Below are 27,389 nucleotides of genomic sequence, written 5' to 3'. Positions count from 1 at the left end.
AATACCCATTTGCAACCAATAGCTTTCTTACCAGTGGGCAAAAGCAACAGTTCCCATGTACCATTAGCATCTAAAGCCTCCATTTCCTCTTTCATATCAGCACACCAGCCAGGATGAGACAGTGTCTCACCAACAGTATTAGGGATAGGAACAGAGTATAAAGAAGTAACAAAACACCGAGAACAAGAAGACAATTGATTATAAGAAACAAAAGAAGAGATAGGGTAAGTACATGAACGTTTACCTTTACGAAGAGCGATAGGTAAGTCTAGATCAGAATCGTGATCAGTATGAGGTACAGGATCTCCCAACGAAGTAGCTGGTAGAGGATCTGAGTCAGGAATCTTCAATCTCCTAGAATGAATATGAACAAGGGGAGGTCGAGTAGGTCTAGAGACAGAAGGAACAGGCTATGGGAGAGGACTAGACATTGATTGGACAATATATATTAAGAGATTATCCTCCTCCCCCTGACTCTCATACACAGATGATTGAGGAAAAAATGGAGTTGACTCAAAAAATGTGATATCTGCAGAAACAAGATAAAGATTAAGAGTAGGAGAGAAACAGTTGTACCCTTTTTGCAGCCGGAAGTACCCAAGGAAGACACATTTGAGAGACTTTGGATCCAATTTAGTAACCTGTGGACAAACATCACGCACAAAACAGGTACAATAAAAAATACGGGGTTCAACAGGGAACAAAGATTTTGTAGGAAATAAAGCAATATAAGGAATATCCCCATTAAGGATAGAAGACGGCATACGATTGATCAAAAAATATGCCGTAGAAACTGCATCTGCCCAAAAGGGTTTAGGAACTTTCATCTGAAAAAGAAGAGCACGAGTTACCTCAAGAAGATGCCGATTTTTTCTTTTGGCCACGCCATTTTGGGATGGGGTATCCACACAGGAAGACTAATGAAGAATGTCATTTTGTGTCATATAAGACTGAAATTGTGCTGAAAAGTATTCTTTGGCATTGTCACTTCTTAATATGCGCACAGAAATATTAAATTGAGTTTTGATTTCATTACAAAAGGCACAAAAGATAGAAAACAACTCAAAATGATTCTTCATTAAATATAACCAGATAACACGAGATTAATCATCAATAAAAGTAACAAAATAATGAAATCCAATTTTAGAAGTAACAGAACAAGGACCCCAAACAACAGAATGAACTAACTCAAAAGGGGATAAAGCTCGTTTATTGACTCTAGACACAGAAGGCAAACGATGATGTTTTGCAAACTGACACGACTCACATTCTAGTACTGATAAAGGCTGAAACTGAGGACACAGCTTCTTCATAGTAGACAAAGAAGGATGGCCCAATCTATAATGAGCTTCAAGAGGTGTTAAGGTACTGGAGCAAACAAGCGATCGCGGTACATGATTTTTCAAAATGTAGAGACCACCTGACTCACGTCCTCTACCAATAATCTGTTTCGTTGTAAGATCCTGAAATAAACACTGGTCAGGAAAGAAGAAAACAAAATAATTTAAGGTACGAGTAAGTTTACTAACAGAAAGTAGATTAAAAGAGAATTTTGGTAGACATAAAACAGATGACAAAGAAATTGATGAAGTCGGATTCGCAGTTCCAGAACCCATGACACAAGAAGTAGAACCATTAGCTAAAGTAACAGTAGAGGAAGTGAGATTAGACTGAAAAGCAGATAGAAGACTAGAATTACCTGTCATGTGATCTATTGCACCAGAATCAATAACCCATTTGGATGAAGAAGACACAAGGCATGTAGTGGATTTACCTAACTCAGCGATCGCAGTGACAGGGGAACTGGTAGGCTTTAGAGATGCCTGATACTGGGAAAACTATGCAAAATCCTCTGCAGATACCAAAATAGCTTTCTCAGATGAACATACTGTAGAATCCTCTGCTGCCATATTTGCCATCTGTGATCGTTGATTTTTCCTCTGAAGTTGCGAAAAATTATATTTTGTATGGCCAGACTTATGACAATAATAACAAATGACTCCTCTTGAGTCCTGATTAGAATTAGCCTCTCCATTACGCTGATGACTTCTGTTGCCTGTAATTCCTCCTCTACTTCCTCTTCTATTACCCTGTTGTCCATTTGGATTACGACTAATAAGAGCACTACTGGCAGGCTGTGAAGATTGGGTACTCTCTGTACGAAGGACCCGTGTGAACGTTTCATGTAAAGAGGAAATCTCAGAACTGGAGAGAATCTGAGATTTAGCAGTCTCGTACTCTGAAGGAAGGCCTGCAAGAAAACTCATAACAGCCAGTTGCTCCCGTTGGGCCTGCTGAACTTTCACATCAGGACTAAAAGGCAACAATACATTCAGTTCCTCATATACCCGTTTAAAATCCATAAAATAAGCCGTGAGAGATTTATCCTCTTTCTCAGCATGGTAGAATACCTTACAAACATCATAAATACGGGAGATATTCCCTTTACCAGAATACAGAAAATCTAAGTAATCTATCAATTCCTTAACAAATTCACAGTGATTAATTAAACTAATTACCTCACTGTGAATCGAGTTCCGAAAGTGCAAAAACAACCGAGCATCCTCCCTTAGCCAAGTTTGTCGTGTATCATCCATAGGTGGATCTTTAGTAAGGTGATCATCCTTATCAATGCTACGCAAATAGACCCTAACAGTCTTACTCCACTCCAAGTAATTCGAACCATTAAGTTTGTGTTCCATAATTTTAGTCATCACCGGAATCACATCAGAAATAACATTCTTATTGTCTGCCAATTGTTGAGACATAGAAAACTAACCGAAACGCTAATCCAAAATGCTTACAGCAGCAAAATAACCCAAAATCACAAATCAAGCAAATACCAAAATAGGATATGAGAGCCAAACCTCAGAAATCTTTTAATGGTGTACTGGATTGGGCAACAGCACACAGTGGTGGAATGAGAGGGTTGATGAGACGCCAGCAATGTTAATCGGAGTCGAAATAGCCGGTCGGCGGCCAAGGTCTCTCCTGAGCTGGGTGGTGAGAACAAATAGTCACCCTAGATAGATGACCTGCTCTAATACCATGTAGAAAGAGATGATTCTCCTTAATTTCAATTAATCTGTACATGAGTATATATATACAATTGATTCCTATAATTATATTCTACTAATTAGGAAGAAATCCTAAATAAGAAATCCTAAATAGGAATACAGATTACAGAATATACAGAGAAATAATATAGTGATTGACTTTCCATAACATGTTGAAATAGACAAGATATTACTTTTAGTCTCAACTTCAAAAATTTTATCTCCATGAAAATACAGGGAATTAGACCATTTAATTTACACTTTACATTCAGTCCTTAAAATTCCTAATTGATTTGTAGCCCATGTGTTAAAATCCCTTAATTAGTGTAAATTAGTTGTAAATTAGAATATAATTAGGAATCACAGTATTTATTGGCTATTATTAATTTTCTACTTAGTTCTAGCCTTTGTATATAAATTAGAATCATTGTAAATCAATTTTGAGTGTGAAAAATATATAAAGAAATTCTCCAATTCTCTGTTTACTACATGGTATTAGAGTTGTACAAAAATTTTTGGCGTGAGCAGCATAATTCTAGGTAGGCTTTTTTTTTTTTTTTTTTTTTTTTGGGGTGTCAAGCTTCTATGCCATTCTAGGGAGGGAGGTGATGTCACCACCCACCTAAGGAGGAAGGAAATCAGCAAGTCGGCCTACACCCGGAGTTGCGCCGCTGTCTAGTGAAGCACATGAGCTCACGTGCTTCCAGAAGTTTTGCGCCGTTCCTCATGCGACGTCGCATGCACCCTTTTCCCGGTGATTTTTCCGGCCGCGCCGCTTGCCGATGACCTTCCCTGTCCAGCGTGCTTCTGACCAACATGTTTCCTACACCTGGTTTGCACATTTATTTTTGGGTACCTTCCGTTGTCCAGTTTTTTGCTTTTTACCTTAGTACCTGTTCCTTTAATTGAAGATGACTAATGGAAAGAAGGAAGCTTCTGAAATAAAGGCTAGATTTGTTGGTGATAATCCTTCTCTACAAATTAGTCCTGTAAAATTGAGTGGAACTAATTATTTGGCATAGTCTAGATCCTGTCCACTTTTCATTTAGGCTAGAAGACTGTAGGGGTATATCATTGGAGATAAGAAAAAGCCAGGAAGGGCTAGTTCTACCTATAGCCAGTGGGAGTCGCAGAAATCTCTTATTATGTCATGACTCATCAATTCCATGCAACCTCATATAGTTTATAGGCATTTACTATTGGAAAGTGCAACTGCCATTTATAGTGCTGTTTCTCAGACATATTCTCGAGTTGGAAATGATGCACAAGCTTAGGAACAAGGTGAATGGAATGAAACAAGATGAGTTGACTGTTGCTCAGTATTATGCGAAATTGAGTGGTCTATGACAAGAGTTAGATTTCTGTCAGAACTTTTAGGCTTCATGTCTGGTTGATGCAGTTAAGTTCCAGAAATTGGTTGAGAAGGAGCGCATATATGATTTTCTAGTTGGGTTAAATGTGGAGTATGATCATATTAGAGTCTAAGTGGTAATGATCCTTTGCCCACCTTAAGGTAGACATACTTTTATGTTCAGTAGGAGGAGAGCATAAGAAGTGTCATAATCAATTCTACAGCTGTTGATAAGGCTGGGCTGACTGCTAACTCCTCACGAGAATAGTCACATGATCCATTAGATAAGAATCACTTGCATTGCGACTACTGTGGGAAATCCTAGCACACTAAGGAACACTATTGGAAACTGCATGGCCGCCCAACTAGAAGGCGTGTGGGCTTTGCTAGATCACAAGCAAATGTATCCAAGGTTGTGGATGTTTTTGAAGATAGTGCTATCACTAGGATGTTTTCCAACGAAGAGATACAGACTCTTTGGCGATTACTATCACAACTTGAATTACAATCCACTACAGTTGCCTCTTCTAACTTCGTCAACTCAGGTAATGCTTTTCTTGCCAATCTTAATAATTCATTTTGGGTTATAGATTATGGAGCAAACAAACATATGACAAGCTCTTCGAACAAATTCATATTCTATTCTCCATGTTCAGGCAAAGAAAAAGTCCGCACTGCGGATAGATTCTTATCTAATATTTCTGGAACAGGTTCTATTAAATGCACTCCTACTATAAGTCTTAGTTCTATTTTACATGTGCCTACTTTTCCTATTAATCCTATAACAAAAGTTCTTAACTGCAAAATTGAATTTTTCCTACTCACTGTGTATTTCAGTTGATAACAGGGAGAACGATTGGCAGTGGTAGACTACAAGATGGGCTATATCTACTGAATGATTGTGTTGGTTAGGCCATGTTGGGACAGTCTATGGGTGCTAAGGAAGAAATTATCTAGTGGCATAGGAGACTTAAACTTCCTTCACTTATTGTTTTAGAGAAACTTTATCCTCTTTTGTTTAAACAATGCAAAACTGAATTGTTAATATGTGATGCTTGTGAGATTGCCAAACATACTAGACAATCTTATCCTATAGTAAATAATAAGGCTTCATTTTTTTTTTTATGATTATACATTCTGATGTGTAAGGGCCTACTCAAACTGTATTTTTATTAGGTTATAGATGGTTTGTGACCTTTATTGATTGTTACAATAGATTAACTTGAGTATATTTGATGAAAGGGAAAAATGAAGTATTTTTATGTTTTCAACAGTTTCACAAAATGATTAGCACCCAGTTTGATGCTCATGTTAAAATATCGAGAATTAAAAATGGCACAAAATATATGAATGACGTCTTTCAGGAGTATTTGAAGTCATATGAAATTTTGCATCAGACTAGTTGTGTTAACACTAGTGCTTAAAATGGGGTGTCTAAGAGAAAAAATAGACACTTACTTAAGATTGTTAGGTCTCTTATGTTTACAATAAATATTCACAAACCTTACTAGAGTGATATTACTCTTTTTGCTGCATATTTTATTAACAAGATGTCACTCCGGACTTTGAAGTTTAAGAGTCCTTTAGAGGTTTTGCAGAATAAAAATTCATATAATGTCCCTCAAAAGGTCTTTGGTTGTGTTTGCTTTGCTCATCAAGTTAGAACCTCGAGCCCTTAAGTGAGTCTTTGTTGGTTATTCCAGTGCTCAGAAGGAGTATAGGTGTTACCAACCTCCTACACGAAAATATTTTGTGAGCATGGATGTTACCTTTAGGAAATCTGAATCTTATTTCCATCCACCTTTTCAGAGGGTGCATAGGTAGGAAGAGTTGTCTTTCCCTTTTTCTTCATCCTCTCCCACCCTTCAACTTTAGGAGAAGAATTTGGGTTTAGAGCCTATACCTAACAATGATACTCAAGGAGAGTCACCTAAATCTTGAGGGAGACTGAATAGGCCAGATTTGAGAAGCTATATTCGGCAGAACAAGACAGATATAGCCATCGAGCAGGAGACTGCTGATCAACCGGAATCCCTGGATTCAATTCCTGGACATCCTGAGGTATATGATGAGTCTCCTTTGGTTCCTGATGAGTCTAATTTTGATTCTCAATCTATTCTTTCTTCTTCTAATAATGATCTTGATATTTCTATTGCTCTCAGAAAAGGTGTTAGAACCTGTACTAAACATTTCATCTCTAATTTTATTTTCTATAATTCCCTGTTTTTATCCTACAGAGCCTTTCTATTGTCTGTTTCCTCTGTTTCTATCCCACAAGATTGGAAGAACGCATATCTTGATCCAAAATGGAAGGTAGCCATGGTGGAGGAGATGAAAGCTTTGGCAAAGAATGAGACAGGAGAACTTGTTAGTCTCCCACTAGGAAAAAAGCCAGTTGGATGCAAGTAGATGTTCACTGTGAAATACAGAGCAGATGGTTCAATTGAGAGGTATAAGGCCAGGTTAGTAGCAAAAGGCTTCACACAAATGTCTAGGGTAGATTACCAATAAACCTTTGCTCTTGTTGCTAAAATGAACACCATCAAAATTTTGCTATCATGTGCAGCAAATCTTGAGTGGGACTTGTAGCAATTTGATGTAAAAAATGCCTTTGTACATGGTGACTTGGAAGAAGAAGTATATGTGAAAATTCCTCCAGGGTTTAAGGATGAGAAGACTAGAGGGAAAGTTTGCAGACTGAAGAAAGTACAGCATGGTCTAAAACAGTCACCTAGGGTATGGTTTGACAGGTTCAGTAAGACGACGGTTTCCTTTGGATACTGCCAAAGCAATGCTGATCACACCTTATTTATAAAACACTATAGGGGCAAGATCACACTTTTTATTGTCTATGTGGATGATATTGTGGTAACTGGTGATGATAGGGAAGAAATGGCTCATCTAAAGGAGCGCCTAGCACAGGTGTTTGAAATCAAAGATTTGAGAAGGCTAAAGTACTTTCTTGGAATAGAGGTTGCCAGATCAGATAAAAGAATATTTATTTTTCAAAGAAAGTACATACTGGATCTGTTGGAGGAAACAAGAATGCTGGCTGTAAACCAGCAGAGTCTCCCATTGAGTCAAATCATAAATGGCAAGCTGAAGTTGGAAAATTAATGGATTTAGGGAGATATCAGAGGTTGGTTGGCAGACTAATTTATCTTTTGCACACTAGACCAGACATAATATATGCAGTGGGTCTAGTGAGTCAATATATGCATGATCCTCGTGAATCTCATTTGGAGGCCATTTTTCGCATCTTGCGATACTTAAAATTTGCACCTGGGAAAAGACTTCTTTTCTCAAAGCATGTTCATCTTTAGATTAAGGCCTTTACAAATGCAGATTGGGCTGAATCTCTTGATGATAGGAGATCGACACCTTATTACTGTACTTTTATTGGTGGTAATCTAGTCACCTAGAGAAGCAAGAAGCAAAATGTGATAGCTAGATCCAATGCAGAGGCTGAATTTAGAGCAATGGCTCAAGGTATTTGTGAACTATTATGGTTACGAAAGTTGATAGAGGAATTGAAACTGCTGGAAGCTAGTGGTTTTCCTTGTTCTGCGATAACGAAGTTGCCATCAATATAGTTCATAATCCAGCTCAGTATGATCGGACCAAGCATATAGAGATTGACAGACACTTCATAAAAGAAAAAATTGTCGATGGTTCCTTAAGTGTCTCTTACGTAGGTTCGAAAAACCGGTTAGCTGATGTGTTCACTAAGGGATTAAGTTATAAGGTGTTTCATAAACTAGTTTGCAAGTTGGGCATGTACAACATACATAAACCAACTTGAGGGAGAGTGTTAGAATCCCTTAATTACTGTAAATTATCTGTAAATTAGAATATAATTAGGAATCATTGTATTTATTGGCTATTATTAGTTTCCTATTTAGTTCTAGCCTTTGTATATAAATTAGAATCATTGCATATCAATTTTGAGTGTGAAAAATATATAAAGAAATTCTCCAATTCTCTCTTTACTACACCATGACTGGCACTAAATTTGCGTATTTAACAATATTTAACCATAGAAACTTGATACACCCTAAAAATTCAAACCCAAAAGCCATCAATCAAGACTGATTTTAGCTCAATTCAAAGCCAACAATAGAAAATAACCATAGCAAAATGTAAATTTGTTGCTGAAAGAAAACCTAGGAACAAAAGAGGGAGGAAACAAGGTACAAGATGAACAGGAAGCTTTAAACTTTGAATTTCAAAGTTTCAAAACATATCTGATCATCATAAAATCATTCCAATGGCAAATCAAGCACAAAAATTACAAAAAGGTTTGGTAGTAGAGAAACTAGTATAGGGTTTGGAGAACTGAAATATAATGAAACTACAGAAATCGCACCAAATGTTTAGCATACACATTTTTATTGGACGAAGATAATTATGCCATCAATTTAAAGCATCAAAATAGTTTCAAGCAAGAAAATTATAATAAAACTAAAATAGATGTTGATCAAATACATGTATGTGAACCAGAAAGAGAAGCCAAAGGTGTAATGGGAGCAGGCTAACAGCCGTAAAGAAGAAATATACCTAAATGACTCCTGTATTTTTTCTCACTTGCTGATACCAACTCAGAAACGTCACTTTCTGAAGGCATCATAATTTGCACAACATCTCCATCCATGCCCCATGAATCAACCTGTTTAAACAGATTAAATAAGTTTTGCAAAACAAAATATTTCAAATGGCAAATTATAGACAATGCTAACTCTAAGCCAATGTCCCTCGAATAAAAAGAATGTACCATTGCACTTCCACCAAGCAATAATTGCACATGCAGACGTCTATTGGGCCTCTTCCAGGACCCTTCTGTTCCAGAAACTCTAACAGTAACAACTGAAGATTGAAGTTCAGCGACGTAATGCGTAAGCAGATATCCACCGTTGGTGAATTCATATCCATCACCATCATCTTCAAATAGTACACCTTTAGCTTTCCCTACAAATGAGAAAATCCAGCTCAGACAGCCCTTTGCCAGCTGACCAATACACAATCCACTTGCACAGAGAGAGAGAGAGAGTAGAAAGATTATGTTGCCTTTCTTTCTGCTATACAATATACTAGAGGACAAGGGCCATGCCCCAGCAAGAGCTAAACTACAACTACGCAACTTAAAGTGAACAAGACTACTAAGGTTGAATGGATATACTAGCTGGAATCTTACACATCCTAATCGGTCCAAATAACCATACACAAGGGTTCTTACTTATAGTCCCTATTTCTATTGTGCAGTAAAATGCCAATATCTATTTTATTTTTTGGTTCACTAAGGACACTTAAAATGGCATAACTAGGATCTTAAACTAGTGAGCTCTGCACAGGAAGGCAATGTCAAATTCAGTTAATAAGAATTGCTATACAAACAATTTAAAGTTTATAGTAAATGTACAAAGCAAGAGCAATTTTAGCTAACTGACTTCATAAGGATTGGGCAGCGAAAAATTATTTCCCAGTCCATATGGTAAAGCCAAATTTCAATGGCCCCTCCCAAAAACTTAATTCCTAGTCCAATTTTTTTGTAATAGGAAGGAAATTTTAGGCATATGCTATTGGACCAGTATTTTAGTTTCTCAATTCATAAAACAGATGCTTTGCACCTGGGATAAATTACTTTGCTAATGCCATAACATTCATCATCAATACATGGATCGCTAAAAGATGCTGCCAACAAAAGTGTACAAATTTTCAATAGCAAATTTGATTTTCAACACAGGAGACCAGCTAACTATCTTCTCCAACACTGATGACCATTACTATTAAGCTGCTTGATTCATGCCAACTCAATCAAATTAGTATCACCTAAGGGACAGTAGTTTAGACCTAGCAGCATCAGTTTAGGATTCATTTTAGCATAATGTGATTAGCATAGGTACATCCTATCCCAAAATGGATGGCATTTGAAGACCCAAAAAAAAAAAGCAAAAGAAAGTCACTAATATAAACCCATGAAAACACATTTCATGGATATGTCAGACTTTTTCTGCCTAATGAAATACAAAGTCAGTGATATATCCTAAACTTTTCTAATCCAAAGTGAAGTAGTCTAAATTATAATCCAACCATGGATCATTTAGGAGTTCTTTAGGATAAGTCAAAGGATGACATCAAAAATCACAAGATTCTGAAAATTTTGAAAAAAATCGGAGTTCTTCAGGATAAGTCAGAGGATGATATAAAAAATCACAAGATTCTGAAAATCTTGAAAATCCACAAGCATTACTATAAAATTCAAAGAAATTTTTTCTCCATAATATTATCAAGCAAGCTTAAATTTTAGGAGATAAATGACCTATAAAATATATGCTAAATAAATAAATACCATGTACAAAATCCCCATAAATGAAATTTAGGTTGCATCGGTAGTCAGCATCCATTTTAATTTCTAAGTTTAAATGAGATCTCATGCTTATTGCTTATTAGGCCTTATCTAATTGTATACATACTGCTTTTAATCTTTTTTTTTTTTTTTCTCCTTTATCCACTTAGGTTCTCATTTTTATGTATCTACATTCTACAAGTTTTAGTTTGGCTGGAAGTTTTAGAAGAATAAATTGAGATTTGTTTGAACAAATTGCTTAAAAATTTGTAGTTATGGAAAAAATTATTGATAGTCTTTATGCTTGTTGAACCAAGCTCTTGTTATTTAATTTTCTTTTTCTTTTTTAGCCTTAGTTGCTTTCAAAATTTTGAATTAGAATTTTAGGTATTCTATGGTGAAGTGCCAAAAGGGACACAAAAGAAGAAAGACCGTTTTGATAGCACAACACAATGAGGAAATTGGCTAAGATAGAAAATAAGTCAAATAAGACTAATCTTTTTAGGTTTTATGATAATGAAACAAATGAAAACAAAGACAAACACTTAAATACAATAACAAGATATTAGGCTAAAAGGAAAAGAATTGAACTAATGGTTTTAAAGAACACTGTAGAAAGAGATGATTCTCATTTATTTCAATTAATCTGTACATGGGTATTTATATACAATTGATTCCTATAATTGTGTTATACTAATTAGGAAGAAATCCTAAATAAGAAATCCTAAATAGGAATACAGAATACAAAATATACACAGAAATAATATAATGATTGACTTTCCATAACACTCCCCCTCAAGTTGGAGCATAGATGTTAATCATGCCCAACTTGTTACAAATGCAGTCAATCCTAGCTCCATTCAGAGCTTTTGTGAAAATATCTCCTAACTGCTCTCCAGTTTTGATATGTCCTGTTGAGATGATCTGTTGTTGAATCTTTTCACGAACAAAGTGACAACCAATCTCAATATGTTTGGTCCGCTCATGAAATACCGGATTAGAAGCAATACGGAGAGCAGCTTGATTATCACACCACAATTTCGCAGGCTGGGGGGTCTTAAAACCTGTCTCATCTAGTAATTGAAATATCCACATTACCTCACATACTGATTGTGCCATGGCTCTGTATTCGGATTCAGCACTAGATCGAGAAACTACACTTTGCTTCTTGCTTTTCCAAGAAACCAAATTTCCTCCAACAAAAACGCAATATCCAGTAGTTGACCTCCTATCAACCTTAGATCCAGCCCAGTCGGCATCTGAAAAACATTCAACATTCAAATGCCCATGATTACCATATAACAAACCTCTTCCTGGAGCTCCCTTCAGATAGCACAAGATTTGTCCCAAGGCTTCCCAATGAGCAACAGTTGGGGAAGACATAAACTGACTTACCACACTAACGGCATAAGCAATGTCAGGACGAGTGACAGTAGGTAGTTCAATTTTCCTACCAATCTCCTATATCTCTCTGGATCTTCAAACAACTCACTATCCCCTGCTAACATTTGTAAATTTGGAGTCATTGGTGCACTACAAGGCTTAGCACCTAATTTTCTTGTCTCTGTCAATAGATCGATGACATATTTTCTTTGAGACAAGAAAATACCCTTCTTACTTCTCATAACTTCAATACCCAAAAAATACTTTAATAATCCCAAGTCTTTGGTCTGAAACTGGGTTTGGAGGAAGGTTTTAAGAGATGAAATACCTGCAGAGTCACTCCCAGTGATGATAATGTCATCCACATAGACTATCAGGAGAATTAGACCAGCCTCAGATTGCTTATAAAATACTGAGTGATCACACTTACTCTTTTGCATACCAAATTCCTGTATTGCTTCACTGAATCTCCCAAACCAGACCCTAGGACTTTGTTTCAAGCCATAAAGAGACTTCCGAAGCCTACAAACTTTACCCAACTCCCCCTGAGCAACAAACCCAGGTGGTTGCTCCATATACACTTCCTCCTGAAGATCACCATGAAGGAAAGCATTCTTGATATCCAATTGGTGCAGGGGCGAATCATATGTAGCTGCTAAAGAGATAAACAAGCGAACAGAAGTAAGTTTAGCTACAGGAGAAAAAGTGTCAGAGTAATCAACCCCATATGTCTGAGCATATCCTTTTGCTACAAGGCGTGCTTTTAACCTAGCCACAGAACCATCAGGATTTACCTTCATCAGAATACCCATTTGCAACCAATAGCTTTCTTACCAGTGGGCAAAGGCAACAGTTCCCATGTACCATTAGCATCTAAAGCCTCCATTTCCTCTTTCATAGCAGCACACCAGCCAGGATGAGATAGTGCCTCACCAACAGTATTAGGGATAGGAACAGAGTCTAAAGAAGTAACAAAATACCGAGAACAAGAAGACAATTGATTATAAGAAACAAAAGAAGAGATAGGGTAAGTACATGAACGTTTACCTTTACGAAGAGCAATGGGTAAATCTAGATCAGAATCATGATCAGTATGAGGTACAGGATCTCCCAACGAAGCCGGTGGAGGATCTCGAGTCAAGAATCTCCAATCTCCCGAATAAACATGAACAACGGAGGCCGAGTAGGTCTAGAGACGTAAGAAACAGTCGTGAGAGAGGACTAGACATTGGTTGGACAGTATATATTAAGATATCATCCTCCTCCCCCTGACTCTCATATACAGATGATTGAGAAAAAAATGGAGTGGACTCAAAAAAATGTGACATCTGCAGAAACAAGATAACGATTAAGAGTAGGAGAGAAACAGCGGTACCCTTTTTAAATCCGGGAGTACCCAAGGAAGACACATTTGAGAGACTTTGGATCCAATTTAGTAACTCATGGACGAACATCACGTACAAAACAAGTACAACAAAAAATACGGGGTTCAACAGGAAACAAATATTTTGTAGGGAACAAAGCAGTATAAGGAATATCCCCATTAAGGACAGAAGACGGCATACGATTGATTAAAAAACATGCCGTAGAAACTGCATCAGCCCAAAAGTGTTTAGGAACTTTCATCTGAAAAAGAAGAGCACAAGTTACCTCAAGAAGATGCCGATTTTTTCTTTCGGCCACGCCATTTTGGGATGGGGTATCCACACAGGAAGACTGATGAAGAATGCCATTTTGTGTCATGTAAGACTGAAATTGTGCTGAAAAATATTCTTTAACATTGTCACTTCTTAATATGCGCACAGAAATATTAAATTGAGTTTTGATTTCATTACAAAAGGCACAAAAGATAGAAAACAACTCAGAACGATTCTTCATTAAATATAACCAAGTAACACGAGAGTAATCATCAACAAAAGTAACAAAATAACGAAATCCAGTTTTAGAAGTAATGTAACAAGGACCCCAAACATCGAATGAACTAACTCAAAAGGATGAAGCCCGCTTATTGACTCTAGACACGTAAGGCAAACGATGATGTTTTGCAAACCGACACGACTCACATTCTAGTATCGATAAAGATCAAATCGAGGACACAACTTCTTCATGGTAGACAAAGAAGGATGACCCAATCTACAATGAGCTTCAAGAGGTGTTACTGATCGAGCAAACAAGCGACCATGTACATGATTTTCCGAATGTAGAGACCACGACTCACGCCCTCTACCAATAATCTGCTTCACATAAGATCCTCAAACAAACATTGATCGAAAAAAGGAAATAGAACAATTTAAGGTACGAGTAAGTTTACTAACGTAAAGTAGATTAAAAAAAAAATATGGTAAACACAAAACAGATAACAAAGAAATTAACGGTCGGATTCGCAGCCTGCAACCCATGACACAAGAAGTAGAACCATCACTAAAGTAACGAGAGGAAGTGGGATTAGACCAAAAGCGGATAGAAGACTAGAATTACTGTCACGTGATCTGTTGCACCGTAATCAATAACCCATTTGGATGAGGAAGACACAAGGCATGTAGTGGATTTACGACTCGTGATCGCAGATGATAGGGGAACCGTAGGCTTTAGAGATGCTCGATATCGGGAAAATCGTGCAAAATCCTCTGCAGATACCAAAACAGCTTTTCTCGGAGGAAGATATCAGAGAATCCTCTGCTGCCATATTTGCCATCTGTGATCGCTGATTTTTCCTCCGGTTGCGGACAATTATAATTTGTATGGCTGTGCTCATGACAATAATAACAAATGACTCCTCTTGAGTCCTGATTAGAACTAGCCTCTCCATTACGCTGATTACTTCATTTCTGTAATTCCTCCTCTACTTCCTCTTCTATTACCCCTGTTGTCTATTTGGATTACGCTAATAAGAGCACTCTTGGCAGTCGTGAAGATTGGGTACTCTCTGTACGAAGGACCCGTGTGAATGTTTCATGCAAAGAGGAAATCTCAGAACTGGAAAGAATCTGAGATTTAGTAGTCTCATACTCTGAAGGAAGGCCTGCAAGAAAACTCATAACAGCCAGTTGCTCCCGTTGGGCCTGCTGAACTTTCACATCAGAACTAAAAGGCAACAATACATTAAGTTCCTCATATACCCGTTTAAAATCCATAAAATAAGCCGTGAGAGACTTATTCTCTTTCTCAAAGACGGAGAATGCCTTACAAACATCATAAATACGGAGATATTCCTTTACCGTAATACGTAAAATCTAAGTAATCCATCAATTCCTTAACAAATTCACAGTGATTAATTAAACTAATTACCTCACTGTGAATCGAGTTCCGAAGCTGCAAAAACAACCGAGCATCCTCCCTTAGCCAAGTTTGTTGTGTATCATCAGTAGGTGGATCTTTAGTAAGGTGATCATCCTTATCAACGCTATGCAAATAGACCCTAATAGTCTTACTCCACTCCAGGTAATTCGAACTATTAAGTTTGTGTTCCGTGATCTTAGTCATCATCGGAATCACATCAGAAATAACATTCTTATTGTCTGTCATTTGTTGAGACAAAGAAAACTAACCGAAACGCTAATCCAAAGTGCTGACAGCAACAAAATAATCCAAAATCACAAATCAAGTAAATACCGAAATAGGATCTGAAAGCCAAACCTCAGAAGCCCTTTAATGGTGTACTGGATCGTGCAACAAAGACACGCTGGTGGAATGAGGGGATTGAGGCGACCGCAATGTTGATCGGAGTCGAAACGGCCGGTCGGCGGCCAAGGTCTCTCCTGAGCTGGGTGGTGAGAACAAATAGTCACCCTAGATGGCCTGCTCTGATACCATGTAGAAAGAGATGATTCTCATTGATTTCAATTAATCTGTACATGGGTATTTATATACAATTGATTCCTATAATTGTGTTATACTAATTAGGAAGAAATCCTAAATAAGAAATCCTAAATAGGAATACAGAATACAAAATATACACAGAAATAATATAATGATTGACTTTCCATAACAAACACAAAGAACACACACAACTCTTCTAATGGATTTTAGGTTTTAAAGAGCACAAACACTAATAAATGAACTAAAGAGTAAAAGGTAGAATTGAACTTGCTCCTTTGATAAGTAACACACAAGAACAAAAGATAGAACTTGATCAAGACTCTTTGATAAGTTGACACGCCACAAGAAGACAAGAATAAAGATAGACGCCACACTCCCAGGCAAAAGTAATGATAAGTCTTGAAGGTAATTTGCCACAACACAAAGGTTGATAAGAATTGAAGTTGGTAGCACAATGCTCAAATGATATTGATCTCATAAACTTCTTCACATTAGATAAAAGAGCCCTATTTATAGGATTACGTTCTCTTATGATTTAGGTAGAAATAAACATAAACTAAATAGGAAGTATAATCCTAAACTAAGTATGAAATAGCTAAAACTAATTAGGAATTTAATCTAATACAAGTCTAGAATTTAATTAATCAAAATAGGAAGAAGCACCTTGGAAAAGTCAAACTTCTTTAATTAAAAGTGATCTTCCAAATCCTTGGTGGTTTAGGAGTATGTTGACTTGTCAAACCTTGCAGGACAAGGATTTCTTCATGTTTGGACGTCACTTTTGTTCCATGCCCAATTTGGGTTTGACTTTTCAACTTTTTACAAGCTCCAAACATCCTAAACACTTTAGCCACACACCCTATATGGATCCGCCACTTGGGCTTGGCCTTCTTCACCTTAATTAGGCCCAATTTCATTACTTTAATCAAACCCATACAATCTTGCCTCATATGTTGATCCCTTTTAGGCCTAGTTTTCTTAACCCCAAATAGACTTAATTTTTTCACTAATTAAGCCCATGCAACCATAATTCAGGAGTTTTCTATGTTTCTTCCACTCACGATGTTTGCGATGAAGATGCTTCAAAGTTCTAAACTTAATGAAAATTTTTGCGCCCCCCAACAATTCCTAATCATTTCACCCAATTATTATCAATTGCCCCATTGCAATCTATGCAATTCCATAGGGGCTCAATTTGACTTCTGTAAGGCCTTTCATTATAGGATTTTGTTTGTAAGGCATAAATTAAATTAATATCAACAGTGACTTTATAACTTGGATTTTCTTCTTTTAGAAATCTTAAACATAGGGGAAAAAAAACCTTATTTACTGCTTAAACATAGAAATTTAATGCCATTGATAGAAAAACAAAATATCTTATATACTGGCTAGTACCAGTGTTTTAAAAATTTGTCCTAGACTAAATGAGTCAGTTTCAATAATCGGTTTGGATCACTCTGATTTGGTTTTTCTGTTTAACTTTCATTTTATTTTTCAACTATAAAAAAACCCACTGATATATTAAGTTCATATAATTTTAAAATTATATTTTTCCAGTTCTTGACTAAATCAACTCGGTTGAATCAATCAGACCAGTGAACTAGTCTACTAACAAGTTCACCAACCAATCCAGTTTTGAAACAATGGTTAATGCTATCGCTTCCTTTGAACCTTCATATAAACAAAATTGGAAAATTTAGGGAGAAGCTTTAGCGTAAAACCATGGTTATTGTCTAGTTAGCATTCCTCAGAAAAGCCAATAACATAACAAATCCACAACTTGTTAGCACTTTTCAAATATGGCCAAACATTTAAATTTAACATGATAGGCCGTGACCAATTTTATGATTGCATCAATAAGTACTAAGATTTAAGAATTAGAAGTATAAGGAATGTAGAAAGAGATGATTCTCATTTATTTCAATTAATCTGTACATGGGTATATATATACAATTGATTCCTATAATTGTGTTCTACTAATTAGGAAGAAATCCTAAATAAGAAATCCTAAATAGGAATACAGAATACAGAATATACAGAGAAATAATATAGTGATTGACTTTCCATAACACTCCCCCTCAAGTTGGAGCATAGATGTTAATCATGCCCAACTTGTTACAAATGTAGTCAATCCTAGCTCCATTTAGAGCTTTTGTGAAAATATCTCCTAACTGCTCTCCAGTTTTGATGTGTCCTGTTGAGATGATCTGTTGTTGAATCTTTTCACGAATAAAATGACAATCAATCTCAATATGTTTGGTCCGCTCATGAAACACCGGATTAGAAGCAATATGAAGAGCAACTTGATTATCACACCACAATTTCGCAGGTAGGGAGATCTTAAAACCTGTCTCATCTAGTCATTGAAGTATCCACATTACCTCACATACTGATTGTGCCATGGCTCAGATTCGATTCAGCACTAGATCGAGAAACTACACTCGCTTCTTGCTTCTCCAAGACACTAACTTTCCTCCAATAAAAACGCAATATCCAGTAGTTGACCTTCTGTCAACCTTAGATCCAGCCCAGTCGGCATCTGAAAAACATTCAATATTCAAATGCCCATGATTACCATATAGCAAACCTCTTCCGACTGCGCCATTCAGATAAAATAAGATTTGTTCCAAGGCTTCCCAATGAGCAACAGTTGGGGAAGACATAAACTGACTTACAACACTAACGGCATAAGCAATGTCAGGACGAGTGACTGTAAGGTAGTTCAATTTTCCTACCAATCCTCAGATCTCTCTGGATCTTCAAACAACTCACTATCCCGCTAACAGCTTATAAAGTTGGAGTCATTGGTGCGCTACAAGGCTTAGCACCTAATTTTTCTGTCACAATAGATCGAGGACATATTTACTTTGAGACAAGAAAATAACATTCTTACTACTAATAACTTCGATACACAATAAATACATAAACAATCCAAAGTCTTTGGTCCAAATCGAGTTTGGAGGAAGGTTTTAAGAGATGAAATACCTGCAGAGTCACTCCCAGTGATGACAATGTCATCCACATAGACTACCAAGAGAATTAGACCAGCCTCAGATTGCCTATAAAATACTGAGTGATCACACTTAATCTTTTGCATACCAAATTCCTGTACTGCTTCACTGAATCTCCCAAACCATGCCCTAGGACTTTGTTTCAAGCCATAAAGAGACTTCCGAATCCTACAAACTTTACCCAACTCCCCCTGAGCAACAAACCCAGGTGGTTGCTCCATATACACCTCCTCCTGAAGATCACCATGAAGGAAAGCATTCTTGATATCCAATTGATGCAGGGGCCAATCATATGTAGCTGCTAAAGAGATAAATAAGCGAATAGAAGTAAGTTTAGCTAAAGGAGAAAAAGTATCAGAGTAATCAACCCCATATGTCTGAGCATATCCTTTTGCTACAAGGCGTGCTTTTAACCTAGCCACAGAACCATCAGGATTTACTCATCAGAATACCCATTTGCAACCAATAGCTTTCTTACCAGTGGGCAAAGGCAATAGTTCCCAAGTACCATTAGCATCTAAAGCCTCCATTTCCTCTTTCATAGCATCACACCAGTCAGGATGAGACAGTGCCTCACCAACAGTATTAGGGATAGGAACAGAGTCTAAAGAAGTAACAAAACACCGAGAACAAGAAGACAATTGATTATAAGAAACAAAAGAAGAGATAGGGCAAGTACATGAACGTTTACCTTTACGAAGGGCAATGGGTAAGTCTAGATCAGAATCATGATCGGTATGAGGTACAGGATCTCCCAACGAAGTAGCTGGTGGAGGATCTGAGTCAGGAATCTCCAATCTCCTGGAATAAACATGAACAACGGGAGGTCGAGTAGGTCTAGAGACAGAAGGAACAGGCTGTGGGAGAGGACTAGACATTGGTTGGACAGTATATATTAAGAGATCATCCTCCTCCCCCTGACTCTCATACACAGATGATGGAGGAAAAAATGGAGTGGACTCAAAAAATATGACATTTGCAGAAACAAGATAACGATTAAGAGTAGGAGAGAAACAACGGTACCCTTTTTGGAGCCGGGAGTACCCAAGGAAGACACATTTGAGAGATTTTGGATCCAATTTAGTAACCTGTGGACGAACATCACGCACAAAACATGTACAACCAAAAATACGAGATTCAATAGGGAACAAAGATTTTGTAGGAAACAAAGCAGTATAAGGAATATCCCCATTAAGGACAGAAGACGGCATACGATTGATCAAAAAACATGCAGAAAAGCGCATCCGCCCAAAAGTGTTTAGGTACTTTCATATGAAAAAGAAGAGCACGAGTTACCTCAAGAAGATGCCGATTTTTTTTTTCGGCCACACCATTTTGGGATGGGGTATCCACAAAGGAAGACTGATGAAGAATGCCATTTTGTGTCATATAAGACTGAAATTGTGCAGAAAAGTATTCTTTGGCATTGTCACTTCTTAATATGCGCACAGAAATATTAAATTGAGTTTTGATTTCATTACAAAAGGCACAAAAGATAGAAAACAACTCAGAACGATTCTTCATTAAATATAACCAGGTAACACGAGAGTAATAATCAACAAAAGTAACAAAATAACGAAATCCAGTTTTAGAAGTAACAGAACAAGGACCCCAAACATCAGAATGAACTAACTCAAAAGGGGATGAAGCCCGTTTATTGACTCTAGACACAGAAGGCAAACGATGATATTTTGCAAACTGACACGACTCACATTCTAGTACTGATAAAGACTGAAATTGAGGACACAGCTTCTTCATGGTAGACAAAGAAGGATGACCCAATCTACAATGAGCTTCAAGAGGTGTTAAGGTACTGGAGCAAACAAGCGACCGCGGTACATGATTTTCCAGAATGTAGAGACCACCTGACTCGCGTCCTCTACCAATAATCTGCTTCGTCGTAAGATCCTGAAACAAACACTGGTCAGGAAAAAAGGAAACAGAACAATTTAAGGTACGAGTAAGTTTACTAACAGAAAGTAGATTAAAAGAGAATTTTGGTAGACACAAAACAGAAGACAAAGAAATTGACGAAGTCGGGTTCGCAGTTCCAGAACCCATGACACAAGAAGTAGAACCATCAGCTAAAGTAACAGTGTTGGAAGTGAGATTAGACTGAAAAGCAGATAGAAGACTAGAATTACCTGTCATGTGATCTGTCGCACCAGAATCAATAACCCATTTGGATGAGGAAGACACAAGGCATGTAGTGGATTTACCTGACTCAGCGATCGCAGTGACAGGGGAACTGGTAGGCTTTAGAGGATACTGGGAAAATTGTGCAAAATCATCTGCAGATACCAAAATAGTTTTCTCAGAGGAAGATACTGTAGAATTCTCTGCTGCCATATTTGCCATCTGTGATCGCTGATTTTTCTTCTGAAGTTGCGGACAATTATATTTTGTATGGCCAGGCTCGTGGCAATAATAACAAATGACTCCTCTTGAGTCCTGATTAGAACTAGCCTCTCCATTACGCTGATTACTTCTGTTGCCTGTAATTCCTCCTCTACTTCCTCTTCTATTACCCTGTTGTCCATTTGGATTACGGCTAATAAGAGCACTACTGGCAGGCTGTGAAGATTGAGTACTCTCTGTACGAAGGACCCGTGTGAACGTTTCATGCAAAGAGGAAATCTCGAATCGAGAGAATCGAGATTTAGCGATCTCATACTCGAAGGAAGGCTCGCAAGAAAACTCATAATGACCATTGCTCCGTTGGGCTGCTGAACTTTCACATCGTGACTAAAAGGCAACAATACATTAAATTCCTCATATACCCGTTTAAAATCCATAAAATAAGCCGTGAGAGACTTATCCTCTTTCTCAGCACGGTAGAATGCCTTACAAACATCATAAATACGGGAGATATTCCCTTTACCAGAATATAGAAAATCTAAGTAATCCATCAATTCCTTAACAAATTCACAGTGATTAATTAAACTAATTACCTCACTATGAATCGAGTTCCGAAGCTACAAAAACAACCGAGCATCCTCCCTTAGCCAAGTTTGTCGTGTATCATCAGTGGGTGGATCTTTAGTAAGGTGATCATCCTTATCAATGCTACGCAAATAGACCCTAACAGTCTTACTCCACTCCAGGTAATTCGAACCATTAAGTTTGTGTTCCGTGATCTTAGTCATCACCGGAATCACATCAGAAAAAACATTCTTATTGTCTGCCATTTGTTGAGACAAAGAAAACTAACCGAAACGCTAATCCAAAGCTTACAGCAACAAAATAATCCAAAATCACAAATCAAGCAAATACCGAAATAGGATCTGAGAGCCAAACCTCAGAAGTCCTTTAATGGTGTACTGGATCAGGCAACAGCACACAATGGTGGAATGAGGGGGTTGAGACGATGCCGGCGATGTTGATCGGGGTTGAAACGGCCGATCGGCGGCCAAGGTCTCTCCTGAGCTGGGTAGTGAGAACAAATAGTCACCCTAGATTGATGACCTGCTCTGATACCATGTAGAAAGAGATGATTCTCATTTATTTCAATTAATCTGTACATGGGTATATATATGCAATTGATTCCTATAATTGTGTTCTACTAATTAGGAAGAAATCCTAAATAAGAAATCCTAAATAGGAATACAGAATACAGAATATACAGAGAAATAATATAGTGATTGACTTTCCATAACAAGGAAGAAAGAAAAGGAAGGGAAGAGAAGGAAAATATCTCAAAGGCTTACATCTTTATTCCAATTATTTCTATAAATAAAAGATTACATATTTATATATAAATATCTTACTCTACTTAATTAAGAATATAAATCCTACTTATTTAGGGATATAATTCCTACACTAAATGGCTCTACTAATTAGGAATACAAATCATATCTATTTAGAAACATAAATCCTATACTAAATAGGAATATATAAAATTGACTTTCCATAACACTCTCCCTTAAGATGGAATCTCATCAATTCCAACAATAAGAAACTAGAAAGTGTTTAGGAAAATTTATTCCCCGTCAGATGGAATCTCATCAATTCCAACAATAAGAAACTATTAAGTGTTTAGGTGAGTTTACTGAAGTCTGGAGGTAAAATAGACATGATAAAGATCAATTAGCTTTATTAAATCCATTCCTAAAAAAAAAAAAAAAAAAGCTTTATCAAAATCCATTGATCTTACACTATTTACTTCACTATCTGTGACCCAGCATACAGAATTCATGCATGTACCAGAAATATTTTAGATCATATTTTTAAATTGAATGCACTGATTCTGCCATCCCGTGAATCTGGATGTAAATTAATCCAATTGATACACCATCTACTATCCTGAATTGTTGTTCTCAATCATAAATTTTATATATTCAAATGAGTATTTAACAACAGATCAATAAGAGAAAAACACCAAACACTGATGCTGCCAGTTGAAGGACAAATAAGATAGCATGTAAATTTATCAGTCCTTTGCAAAACTTCAAGATTAATAAAACATATCTAAGTTCAGAAATGAGTTTAAGCCAAGTATTATTCCACAAAACACATAGCTTTATGTTTGCTACTTATTTTTTCTACATCCTTATCCTTGTTTCCTGTTTGCAGTTTTATAAGTAAATTAAACCAACCATTCATTATTATTCTTGGGGTAAATTTCTAATTAAAAAATAAGATTTAGGCAAAGGATCAAGCATCAAAAATCAATAATAACTGTTTAAACTTATAATTATGACCCCAAGTTAAGATTTTTATTTTATGAAAAATGATATGCATCAAATTACCATATTCATCTAAAGCTACAATGAGGGTTAAGTCATCTGACAAATTAGCTTCACCAACATGCTGATGAGGGGGACCCAAAGGAATTATTGATCCACCTTGCAAGTATAAAGTTGGCAAATCCTATTATACAAGGAAAATAGTTAGAGACAAGAAAAATACATCTTTGGAAAAGAAGCACAATTAATGCAACACGCATACCGGATGTGAATCATCAAAATCAAATCTCAACCATATTCCTTTAGGCAGGTCATGCTGCAATTTGTCTGTTCCCTGATCAGGAATCGTGCTACAGCAGATTAAAAAAAAAATCAATTCAATGCCTGGGTGCAATACTTATGGAGACACGGATACCTAAATAAACAGTAGTCTAACCACCCATGAGTGAATTAGAAGGATCAATCTGATAATCACATTTCAAAGGGTCTTAATGAATAGAAGCCATATCACAGGGGTCATAACCTTACATATGTATTTCCCCCAATAGTAGACACAACATATGTTTTCTCACTGGCATAAACTTAAGTGAGCGCAAAAAGATCATGGAAATCAAATTTGATTAATGACAACACACCAAAAGGAAATAGCAAGACTCAAGCACATCTATTTCACTTAACCAAAAAAATAATCTAAATCTAACGGCAAGGAAGAGATCAGTAATGCTATAATCTCTGCATCATGCTACATGATGACGTATAGATACGTAGCCCATATAGAAAAGCAGCCTTCCAGTACAGCAAGAACCTGCTTTAACCTCCTTTTGGATACCAAGAGTGTCCAGCCACAAAAGTTCAGCCCTAATGTGCGACTAAACCATGCAAATCTGATACAGGCAATTTAGATTAGCTTCAATCTGTGTTTAATATTTTTTTAATGTTGTATAATCATAGGCTCCCAAAAAGTGTCTTAGTGTCAAGCAACAGTCTATAGGCTCTATACTCAATATGAACAGTTAACAATATATCTTAGTATTTATACATCCACCAGCGGCAAGAATCTAGTTTATTTACATATCATTGTTTGTTTTACATATCCAATCGGAAGTAACTAATTTTCTTCAGAAATTTTTTATTAAGCATGATATCCCAAAACTACAGATAACAAATGCCTTGCTGCCAGTTTACTAAAAAAAATTTCTTTTATCAACAAAAAATGAAGTAGCTTCCTCCATAAATAAAATGACTTGCAGGAAATTAATCAGAAGCAAGCAGATATACCTCATCAGTAAAGTGCTTTAATAATGCCACATTGTTTAGGGATTCTCACATTCCTGTTTAAAACTCAAAACTGAACTGGTGGAATCAGTTAACTAAAGTTTCAGATGAACTGATTCCTCTGTTTTAGCTAACTGACTTTTCAATCTAATCTTATTCATCCAACACTAATCCCATTTTGGCCAATTCAAAGAAACATTAATTTTTCCTAGCCCCCAAAAGAACTGATTCTTTTCATTTGATTACCCATGAAGTATGGCAGGAAGTTTGGAGGGGGTAAAAAAAAAAAAGGTGGTTACAATTATGGCAATGGCAAGTAAGACCCCATAAGACAATTTTGAAGACAACACTCTTTTTTGCATGAAGTGAGTACTATTAGTCCTCAGAATTGCAACCCCACCATTGAAAACTTAAGCTCCAAGCATTGTACTATGTAAGGGTCCCTACGTAATATAGGAAGTAATAGTTTAAGAAAAAGTGAATAAAAATTTCCAATTTACCAAAAAGAAAAGGAAATGTTATAGACCAACTCACATTGTGTGCACTGATATCAAGTCATTAAAGTACATTTAAATTTGTCATAACCTAGTGACTTCTCTCAGAATAAGGAGAACAAAAACCTTGCATAAACCAGAAGAGGACCCAACAGGAAGGAATTTTCAAGTGTCCTTAGGTTAGGATCTTTTGGATCTGCACAAGCAATTTACGTGCACAAATTAAATAATAAAAAAATGCATTTTTCCAAACTTCTACAAATGAAATTGAATTATATCAAGAACACGATCACACACCAGCAAAGAAAGTAGGCATTGCCACTGGTGTTCCCGTTGTATGAGCAGCATAGAACAGAGTATATAAGTGTGGAATAAGGCGATAACGTCTCTTCAATGCCAGTCGGCATACTTCTTCACACTAGTGGAACTGAAGTTAGCATAATAAAGTTGCTAGCAGAACATGATAATTTACATAAACATGAAAAGCACCATAGAAAATTTAGAAAGAGATAAGAAAGAAGCAAATGATATTAAAGCAATGTAATATTGATGCAGTCAAGGAAAACTAAATTTAGGATTTTTTTTATTTAATTTTTCATTGTAAAATTATGATCTTTTTATTTCAGATATGTTAAAAAAAAAAAGATCTTTAGTTTAGTACAATTAGAAAAATTAGCTTTCTATTATTTAAGAAATTTAATTAGGAAGTATTATTTTAATTGGCTAGGAATTATATTGTTTATAATTTACTAGTTAGCGTTTGTTTGGCATTCCTAGTTATTATTGATTTAACCCAAAATCGTTTAGAGTAGAGAAAGCGAATCCATATAGCCGACCTCAAATTTTTGGGATAAAGGCTTAGTTGAGTTGAGTTGAGTTGAGTTGAGTTGGTATTCAAAATCCTAGCAGTACTAGGACTAGTTATTAGAGTATAGATACCTGCGTAATTTGAGTATTTTTGGTATAGCTTATTACTATTGACAATTGAAAATTAATCAAAATTTAGAAAGTTCTCTTTTCCCTTTGTTTGTTCTATAGGTTCTAAATCAACTTGGCATCAGACCCTTTTGGATCTGTATTAAAGAGGGGAGCAAATCTTTCTTTTGTTTTTGTGGACTTCTTTAGCATTACTGTTCTTTCTCCATCTTTTTTTTTTTTTTTTTTTGCCTCTGTCAAGTCCTCGTTATTGTCATCCACAATCCACCACTGTTTGATCATCAAACAACCGCAGCACCACTACCGATCAACTACCCATCACCAAACGACCAACTCAACTCAACTCAACTCAACTAAGCCTTTATCCCAAAAATTTGGGGTCGACTATATGGATTCGCTTTTTCCACTCTGAACGATTTTGGGTTAAATCCTCAGAAATGTGTAATGCTTCTAAGTCATGTTGTACTACTCTCCTCCAAGTCAATTTAGGTCTACCCCTTTTTTTCTTTCTATCCTCTAACCTAATGTGCTCTACTTGTCTAACTGGAGCCTCCGCATGTCTACGCTTCACATGACCAAACCACCTTAATCTCCCTTCTCTCAACTTATCTTCAATTGGCACTACTCCTACCTTTTCTCTAATACTTTCATTACGGACTTTATCTAGTCTAGTATGGCCACTCATCCACCTTAACATTCTCATCTCTGCAACTCTTATCTTATATGCATTCGACTCTTTCAAAGATGCCCAACACTCACTACCATATAACATAGCCGGTCGTATGGTCATGCGGTAAAATTTTCCTTTTAATTTATTGGGAATCTTACGATCACATAAAACTCCCGTGGCACGTCTCCACTTCAACCATCCGGCTTTAATCCTATGACTAACATCCTCCTCACATCCCCCATCTACTTGAAGGACTGAGCCTAGATATTTAAAGTGATTACTTTGGGACAGTACCACTCCATTCAAACTAACTCCTTCCCTATCACCAGTTTGGCCTTCACTGAACTTGCAATGCATGTATTCTGT

The 27,389-nt window shown here is 36.6% G+C and overlaps 1 protein-coding gene across 6 annotated transcripts in view; it reads right to left on the bottom strand.

The window, feature by feature from the left end:
• LOC110664588 (uncharacterized) overlaps nt 1-27,389 on the bottom strand; it is a 55,915-nt gene that overhangs the window by 7,020 nt on the left and 21,506 nt on the right. For all 6 annotated transcript variants that reach the window (XM_021824320.2, XM_058136275.1, XM_058136276.1 and 3 more), the window contains 6 exons: nt 25,715-25,835; nt 25,544-25,613; nt 23,911-23,998; nt 23,712-23,832; nt 9,179-9,372; nt 8,965-9,073 (listed from right to left, as the gene is read on the bottom strand). In XM_021824320.2, the coding sequence (XP_021680012.2) occupies nt 8,965-9,073; nt 9,179-9,372; nt 23,712-23,832; nt 23,911-23,998; nt 25,544-25,613; nt 25,715-25,835 (703 nt within the window). The remainder of the gene's footprint in view (nt 1-8,964; nt 9,074-9,178; nt 9,373-23,711; nt 23,833-23,910; nt 23,999-25,543; nt 25,614-25,714; nt 25,836-27,389) is intronic.

The sequence above is a fragment of the Hevea brasiliensis genome, chromosome 15 (assembly GCF_030052815.1).
Source record: "Hevea brasiliensis isolate MT/VB/25A 57/8 chromosome 15, ASM3005281v1, whole genome shotgun sequence".
In the NCBI taxonomy this organism is placed as follows: Eukaryota; Viridiplantae; Streptophyta; class Magnoliopsida; order Malpighiales; family Euphorbiaceae; genus Hevea; species Hevea brasiliensis.
The sequence above is the reverse complement of the archived record's forward strand: the minus strand, read 5'-3'. Positions and strand labels throughout refer to the sequence as shown.